The sequence below is a fragment of the Aplidium turbinatum genome, chromosome 16 (genome assembly GCF_918807975.1).
Source record: "Aplidium turbinatum chromosome 16, kaAplTurb1.1, whole genome shotgun sequence".
Taxonomy (NCBI): Eukaryota; Metazoa; Chordata; class Ascidiacea; order Aplousobranchia; family Polyclinidae; genus Aplidium; species Aplidium turbinatum.
Window position 1 is genome coordinate 3,356,846 of NC_137487.1, and position 9,075 is coordinate 3,365,920.

Below are 9,075 nucleotides of genomic sequence, written 5' to 3' on the forward strand. Positions count from 1 at the left end.
GACGGGGTAATAGAAATCGCCTTATTGATCTGCATCTGGCATCAGTGTTGGCATCGCCCTTGTCATCGTCACGTTCAACATACCCTCCTTTAAAATTATTATCACTTATTACAAAAGGTATTTTACCCCTTAATGCCAGGACTTTGTTGACTGCTAACCTGCGGATATTTTCATCCTCATCGGAAAGCATCCCAAGAAGAATATTCTCAGGGTGTGCAAAGAATGCATTTCTTTGCACAACTTTCAATCAAATATCTCGAATTTGTTGGTTGGGAAATTGAAGAATTCTCTGCACAAGATTGAAGAAATTCTTGGATCCATCAGTGATTTTGTTTTTTAATTTTATTTGAAACCAAGTAGGAAAATAGATATGAACACAGAACTCAGCCAGGAGTATTAAATTTTCGGATGGTCTCCTTGTTGAGGTATAATATCGGAGGATTCGGCAAGCAAGAGGGGAGCAAGTCTTTTAGGCGCAGACAGTTAGGCGCCGGTCAAATAGACGCGCACACTGTGGCGTCTGGATATTTAGGTGTGGAGCACTGTAGCGCCCGTTTATTTAGGTGCTAGGCCTATTCCTAGTAAAGTCTGCAGATTGTATCAGTTTGGCAGGTAGGGCAATGCTTTTCACACAAAATGTTATATTGAACAAAAAATTATGTCATGGCTTCCGTGAGTAAAGCTGCTTATGCCGACAATGCTTTTCCCACAAAATGTTATATTGAACAGAAAAATATATTGTATTTTAATGCGCGTGTTCGGCATTTATTTGTTGTTAGTCCAGGTTTGCGTCGGCGAAAGTTTTATCAATAAATTATTCAAGTTTCCGAACATTAGGCTACTGAGTTCACTTTTAGTAAAGTCAAATAATAACTACACTAAACATCAGTAAAAAATATACCGTAGCCTATATTCAAGCGGGTGGTAGGCTTGAGTGAAGAGTAACTTAGTTTTCTGTCAAAACCCGACTAGGTTTAATAACGAGCAAAGTCGCACCATTATGCTTGCAACTTGTAACCAGGGTTCACATGCCCTATAGAAGTGTATTCATGTAGTAGAGCGTTGTCTCATACGTACTCGCAACACGACCAATCCATCCGAGTAGAAGTAATTGCGAAAGATAACAGATTAAGTAAAGGTCCATCTGGCTGCAACCTGTGTTCAGGATGAATAGCTGTTCTGTGGAGATGAGCTAAAATCAAGAGTAGTAAAGCGTTGTCTCGCACCTCATATCCACATGCACATTAACAAAACAACATATTTTTCTGTTCAATATAACATTTTGTGTGAAAAGCATTGCCCTACCTGCCAAGCTGATACAATCTGCAGACTTTACTGGGAGTAGCACCTAAATAAACGGGCGCCACAGTGCTCCGCACCTAAATATACAGACGCCACAGTGTGCGCGTCTATTTGACCGGCGCCTAACTGTCTGCGCCTAAAAGACGTGGACCCAGCAAGAGTGAGCCACCTTGCATGATCAATTGGACCTATCTCCAACAATTTTAGATCCGTGTGTACCGTACCAAGAATGATTGCCATACATATTCTGTAGCCATAGTATTGATCATGGCTTAAATCATCAATAATTTCATTTGGAAGTGTTGGGAAATTTTGGTTTGGTATATATCCGCTTGAAGTTTTCCACTGGCCAGTCTGAAGCAACCCCACCAAACATTTTGCCAATATAGGTCCTGAAAATGTAGTTGGACTCTGAGTTGTCCCATCCAGACTAAGAAAGACATGTCTCAGGGGCAATTCGTTGCAGTGTAAAAGACATATGGCCCATTGTAGTGGCCTGTTCACTAGTTCTTCCAAAGCTCTGATGCACCCATTTTTTGCACCAGTCATAGATGCAGTGCCATCTGTCCCAGCAATAACCAACGCTTCCTCTAAATCAGTATCTTTGATTGTGTTGTATATATCTTGTGCTATAGTGCGACCTTTACCATTCTCAGGGGATATATGTGTGAGGTAAAACTTTCCAGGCTCGCCAACTATAGCATAATGCTCTTGTAACTGTGTCGATCTATACAATTTTTCATTTTCCCCCATAAGCATAACCAGAGTGGCATTCTTTCTTCCATCAAAATACAAACTATCGACCAAATCAAAGTACTTCTTCTCTTCTTTCTGCACTATACATCTATATTTATTTCGCTCCCTTCTCAACTTGCTTCTGTCAATCACGTAGGATTCATCTGCATCAGTTATTACACCAGCATCTTTTATCATGCCTCTAGATCAAAAGAACTAGCTCATTTACATACATTAAAAATGCATTTTATTTTTGGTTGCAGTTGCTCTAAAATATAGATTTTTTTCAGATAACTATTTTTCTAGTGGATTTAGACCAAAAACTTCTTTTAGGACTTATAGAAACTTGATAGTTCTGCATCTTTTGAGACCAACCACGTGTTTCTAGAATGTTCGGTTCAGGAGTTATGGCTATTTTCAGAAATTGGGACCTCTCAGACCACCTAGTGGCCGGTTGCCAGGACAATAAAAGTGGCAACCCCCTAAAATCAAATTTTATGGTGGTTTTGGACCATTTGTCGGGTTTTAAGAACTACACTTTTTTGATTTAGGAATTTCACTCCACCCTAATATGCATCGATAAAACACTGTTTGGAAAACACTATTTTAAAAATGCACAGCCACCAAACCTAGAAAAGAAACAGAAAAAATAAAGGAAGTGGCTACGTTTACGGCGCCGTAAATACAGCCGTTCCATGCCTTTTTTTAATCTTTACGTCGCTTTTACTGCGCATGCGCGCTGGCCGCTGGTGCGTATTTTTTTCTTTTTTCACCTTCTCTTTGAAAGAAAAAGTGAATATATAACTTCTAAATTCAACCGCCTTTGCCAAGTGAGTCAGTGGTGCGTGCGATTTTTGTCTGACTCTTACTCCCAAGGATATGAGTTCAATCCCACCAGGAGGTGATTCTTTTTTTAACCAAATTCTAACCCGAAGTGACTCAATCGTTAGGCTACGCATTTTTGTGGCCGTTCAGTTTAGTTTGTTTTTAGTTCTGACCATCACAACGAAAATGCTTCCACAAATTAGTTAAAAGAAGCGTAAATCGGGTAAACTTTGCGCGATTTACGATTTGCAAAATTTATTGGTGTCTTTCTGTGCACATGTCTAAAACAAGTCTTGGGAGTTGTTAATAATCAGATGTCTTAGAAAACAATATAAATTTATACAAATTATATTAGGAGCTAGTTGAGCACTCTCTTTTGATACAAACATTATATTATATTTTCAACAAAGGGTTCAACTTCGGAATCCAAACTTTGAAAAATTGGGGGGGAGGCCATGGCCCCTTTCGCCCCCCCCCCCTGGCTACGCCTATGGCTATAACGTATGTGTTTTGTCGGTTCTACCTTTTTTGCACAATAGATTTTCAAAAAAGTAGGGCTAGAGTCAGTGGCACGGGAACTGTTTTTCTCCAGGGGGGGCCAAAGCTTCCGTAGTGTTGTCAGCTTTTGGGGGACTTCGCCCCCCAGACCCCCCTTATGCAGGTGAACTCTAAGAGCGAGTTGTAAGAATTCGGTACCCTCCTGTGCAAAAAACGACACCAAATCACACACTTTGTTATTGTAACAAATGAAGAACGGTAACAACAAAGCAGCTGTTCAGGAAATCAATATGAAATACGCTTCCGAGGAGTGCTTTTCGCTCAAGTGTTTTTTCTATAAACTGTGTCATGAGTTCTTTGACATCGACAGTGTTTTGGTGGACATAATCATGTTTTTATTTGCGCCTATTGCGATAACATACAGTACACTGCGATCACAAATGCGATACGACAGGAAGCAGCAAAGTGACATATAGTTTTCGAGTCAGCTGCTCCCCTTATTGTGGCTTGTCTTTCGTCAAGACACAGCCGCGTGCTCTGGAGCGGTGTCGAACCCACGTCCTTTCGAACGTCGCGCAGACGTTCTCACCACTCGGCTACGCAGCCGACGACTACGCAGCCGGACATGCATCAACGCAAGATGAGTAAGTCTTTTTTGTGTCATTGAGCTTCTCAAGCATGTTTTAAGGCGTTTAGAGCAGAAAAAGAACGTTCTGATGATGCAGCTGAAATCGGGAGGCAAAGACAGAGCTCCACGAATTTCCGCGTTTCTTTGAAAAGATCTAGTGCTTGGAGGTTTAGTTGCGATAGTATCTCAGCAACCTTTTTAACGGAGTTTGCGATTTTTCCACTTACAACATCGCTGAGCAAGGTAAGTTGCGATTTTAGGAGATTATTCTGATGGCATCGGGTAAGCTGATCTCAGTATCCCACCTTTCGTCACCGTTTGCACAGCTCAGAAGGGCCTTCTCTCTGTTGGCTGCTGTAAGCAGATCCGCCTGGTTGAATCTTCGATCCAAGCTCAGCTTGAAACCTCAGCTTTCTCACGGACTCCCAAGGGGTTTGCAAACCCCAGGTTGGGAACCACTGCTTTGAAGCATAGCCTGTCCGAAGTTTCTATGAATTAAACATGATTTTGTTCCGACATAAATTTACAGAGCCTTTACATTTCTAATAATTTACTTGAAAACAAAAGCAAAGTAGGTAGCAAAAGCATTGTGTTTTGTCAATAAAAAGAACACTTCAAATTTATTATATACATATTAGTAGGCTACCAACGCAAACCTTTGCTTTTTGTTCTAAATAGACATAGTGACTCAGAGTAAGTTTTGAGTAGCCTACCGCAATCGTTTCAATCTTAGAATATCGCAGCAACAAAATTAGTCGAACAACGCTACTGCTGGCCAAGCTTCTTTAACAACATGGATTAACTGTCGAAAATATGTAGTATCAAAGAGTGACGCAAAATTAGGTCAGCAAGTCATAATCGCCACTGTTGCATTGTGCGGGGATCAGGGGCGCCGGAACGATTTTTGACTGGGGGGCAGGATTATGAAAAAGGGGCACTTTTGTTGCTGAAAAGCCAATTTTTTTTTTAAGTTTTAAGATAAGATATAGCGATGATGCTTTTCTATCAGCTCACTATCGAGTAATTATACAAGTGTCCTCCGGTATACAAAGAGCAATGGCACGAAAGGGCATCATACTATATTATAATGATGTAACCTTAGGGCTACCATATTTCTTCTTTTTAGAGGATTTGTCCTCATTTTCAAGAAAAATGAATAGTCCTGCGAGGACACTCAGAAATGCTCAAATGTCCTCTTTTTTTGGTATTTTGAGTTTTCTTGCTTAAATTTTCAACAGGATTTTATTGCTGTGCGAATTTTCGGCGATGGCTTGTATGTGCTTTCCAAAACAATTTTCTGCACCAATAATATTCAAAGATAATTCAAAATTTGTCGTAGCCTATCTTGATGATCCGTTGTTGTAAATAATAATCAGACGTCTACAGCCTACTGTATTGTAACATATCAAACACCATTGTTTCGCAATTATCGGAAATTTGTGACTTTGAATTTGGAATTTTATAAGGAAATTTGTGACGAAATAAGAAATTTGAGAAATCAAAAAATTAGTGGGCTATGTAGTATGTAGGCTAAATCATGAGGAAATACATTAAAAAATGTGACCTAAAATAGACAAATGCAAAATAGTTTATCGTATTTATAATTTACGACCCTCTGCATACTTCTACAAACAATAATCTTTTTACTCAGATTTTATTAAATTGATTCAACGCTTGTAGACGTTATGATTACCAACTTAAGAGTTTGGCTCGTTGGTCAAGTGAAGAAAGTAGGAACGAATTCACAAAAGTGCACCATGAATAACATAGCTTACGGTAGGCTACTGCAAAAAGAAATCGTGGCGTAGATACTTTCAGTTGATGCAGATGCAAATAGAAAGCATTTTATGTACGATTCTCGTTTTAGCCTCAATAGTGCATGGAAATAAACAGCCTTTTAGTTATCTCAGTCCGTTTTCAGAATCTTATCTATTGAGTAGCATACAATTTCAATCATAGCCTATTTCATGCCAACAATTTTGTAATTTCAGAGCTGATCCTTTCTCACTGAAAAAGTTAAGGCATTGCTACCTGGAGGTGGTGCCTGATTTGTCACATTTTGTAAATTTTTGCAATCGTTGCTGTCTGACTTAATTTTTTTTTAAATTAGCTGACTCGTAATAATATGAAAGCTTTTTGTTGCCTTGAGAAATCAGTCAAAAATGAGAAAAACTGTATTAAAAAACGTTCAAGCAGGCTGTTAAAAAGTCTTTGTAAGCAAGTCCTGTTGTCAGTCTGAATGAAATCTTATAGGTTAAATTGTCTTCGTTTTTCCAACCCTTGTGATGTTGAAACTCATTGTGTCACTTGGGAAAGAGAGCAAAAGATGTTAAAATATGATTTTTAAAAGTTTCACTCAGACAGTAACCAAAAGTTGGAAAAATCTGGAAACGTGTTGCAGAATGTAGGCTAACAAATCAGGCCGTATAAGGGGGCTGCAAAATATTCATAGGCCAAATCTGGCATATAAATTTATCTTATTTTTTTGCTGTAACTTTTGCTGCATAAGTTTAAAATTATCCAAAAGATGTAAAAGATTGTCCAAACGTAAAATTTTACTTGCTGGCGAAACGTGTCCTCTTTTTGGGCTATAAAAATATGGTAGGCCTATGTAACCTACTATGATACAGAATTTTGTGCCGTGAATATAATTTTGAGGCAAAAGTGAAAGATTATAATTAGACTAAAAGCGAATAACAGAAATTGTTATATTGCAAAATATGCAGTAGCTTACATGGCCTTAAAAGGGCACCATTGCCCCCCTGCCCCCCCATCCAGAGAAAAATTGAGGGCAGGGGGGGCATTCTCTCCCTGCCCCCCGCTTCCGGCGCCCCTGGCGGGGACATTTGTTATTGATGAAATATATAAATCTGCGATCACCAGCGCTGTAAGTCTTGTTTGTAATATGTTTATTTTAACAAAGTCTTAATCCGAAGTGCTAATTTACATCGGCTGGCAATATTGTCGTTTTTATGTCGATTTGTCTGTCGGACATTGCATCGTTGTTAAAAAGGAGAACTAGGTTAGTTGACATCCAAGAGGAAAACATTTTTTGATCATATTTTGCAAAAATTATGCTTCTTTTAGTAATGTCCTTCCAGGCGCGGATTTATGGGGTCCGGGCCCCCAAATTTTGTGAAAAATTGTATGTTTCCGCATCAAATGGTTTGATATGCTTCTAAACAGCTGATATTAGTCCCTCGGCATCACAATTGATGAAAATGGTTGTTTTAATGTCTATTTTCTAGCATATCGTATATGTCGTAATATCATTGTTCATATCTGTTTAGCTTTTTCTTTCTTTTTAATTGATTTTCAAATTTTCTGGCCCCCCCCCCAAAAAAAACTCTTAGATTCGCGCCTGTGTCCTTCACATCATCGAAATACTTATTTCATTACCTCGCCGTCATCGTCAACACAATCATGTCGAGAGTTGTTTTTCGTTGCTAAAAAGAATTCTAGGGAGTGGCAAACTTCTTTAAAATCAGCCACAATGGAGACTCTCGTGCGAGTGTCGTTAGATGGTCCCGCAGTAATTCGTTGTCGTTCTCTTCAATTCATTAAATATTAGGCCCCCCCAATTTTTTTTCTGGCTACGCCACTGGTTATAGCGTGCATGATAGCAAAGCAGGACAATCAGTTTAAAATATGGCACGGTCGTAACACCCAAAAATTTTATGAATTTAGAAAAAATCACTAGCTTTTTTTCCTCTTCGTTCTAAATTTATAAAATTTTTATCAAGGTGTTACGGCCGTGCCATATTTAAACTGATTGTCCTGTTTTCGGTATCATGCACGCTAGCCTATAACGTCCGTTCTTTGTGGCTTCTACCTTTTTCTAGACCTCTGCTGTGTTTGTCATATACTGTTTTTTCGTTGTGATGGTCAGAAGTAAAAACAAACTAAACTGAACGGCCACAAAAATGCGTAGCCTAACGATTGAGTCACTTTGGGTTAGAATTTAGTTTAAAAAAAGAATCACCTCCTGGTGGTATCGAACTCACATCCTTGGGAGTAAGATCCAGACAAAAATCGCACGCGCCACTGACTCACTTGGCAAAGGCGGTTGAATTTAGAAGTTATATATTCACTTTTTCTTTCAAAGAGAAGGTGAAAAAAGAAAAAATACGCACCAGCGCGCATGCGCAGTAAAAGCGACGTATAGATTAAAAAAAAAGGCATGGAACGGCTGTATTTACGGCGCCGTAAACATAGCCACTTCCAAAAATAAAACATCTTTTTGACGACTGTAAAAAGTAGGCATAGAATCACTTCACTTGCAAATGTAACCAGGGCAATTTAAATTTTACAACACACAAAATAACTCAAACAGTGACAAGTTTCCTGAACTTTTTACTTTGAGAGTCTAGCATTCAAAAACTTAGTTGCCATAAAAGACTCAGCAAGGTAAAAAGCTTGACGATATTTTTCACAAGCATGTCCTCCTTGGCGACATTCAATGGGCTTCTGCTAGAGGTCTTGCAAATATAATGATACGAATCTCACATTTTCCAAAAGGCCTTAAAAATTCTAATGGTGTAGCCAAGAAACTTACCGTAAATACATACGTATGTTTTAGTCAACAAAGGAAAACTGCTGGCATTTTCAGAAAGTTTTTGTTTTCAGTCACACATTCAATTACATTTTTCTAATAATCTTAACTTGCCTATGCTTTTGTACTAGCCTACTCAATTACCTGTCATAGGTGTCAAGCTCTTTCAAGTCTAAAGTGAGATGAGATGTTTCAACTAAATCCGAATCTTTCACAGACATATCCACCAAATATGGATTATCACTTTAATTTTTCCATAAAACACTTTTGTAGGCAGCCATACATTACCAAACGCTACATTTATGACCTGCACAAACTTCAACAATGTCAATGTGATCGCATTTGCAAAGACTTTCCCGCTTTACTTTAGCGTATGTCCGCAGGAGACCTCTACCAACATCACCATCATCCAAACATTGGGCCTTGTCACGTGATACCAATACGCGGTAAGGTTGCCAGAGGTTAACATAAAAAGGAGCCCAGCTTATGCAAAAAGTAGCCCAAAAGTAGCCCAATTTTTTGGGCGTTCTAAAAT

The 9,075-nt window shown here is 38.9% G+C and overlaps 1 protein-coding gene across 1 annotated transcript in view; it reads right to left on the reverse strand.

Moving 5' to 3' along the window:
• The window catches only part of LOC145785678 (histone demethylase UTY-like), a 52,955-nt gene extending 44,142 nt beyond the window's left edge, over window positions 1-8,813 (reverse strand). Inside the window, exon 1 of the mRNA XM_082597367.1 lies at window positions 8,685-8,813. Coding sequence (XP_082453493.1) covers window positions 8,685-8,761 — 77 coding nt within the window. The 5' untranslated portion in view covers window positions 8,762-8,813. The remainder of the gene's footprint in view (window positions 1-8,684) is intronic.
• Between the last annotated feature and the right edge of the window lie 262 nt (window positions 8,814-9,075).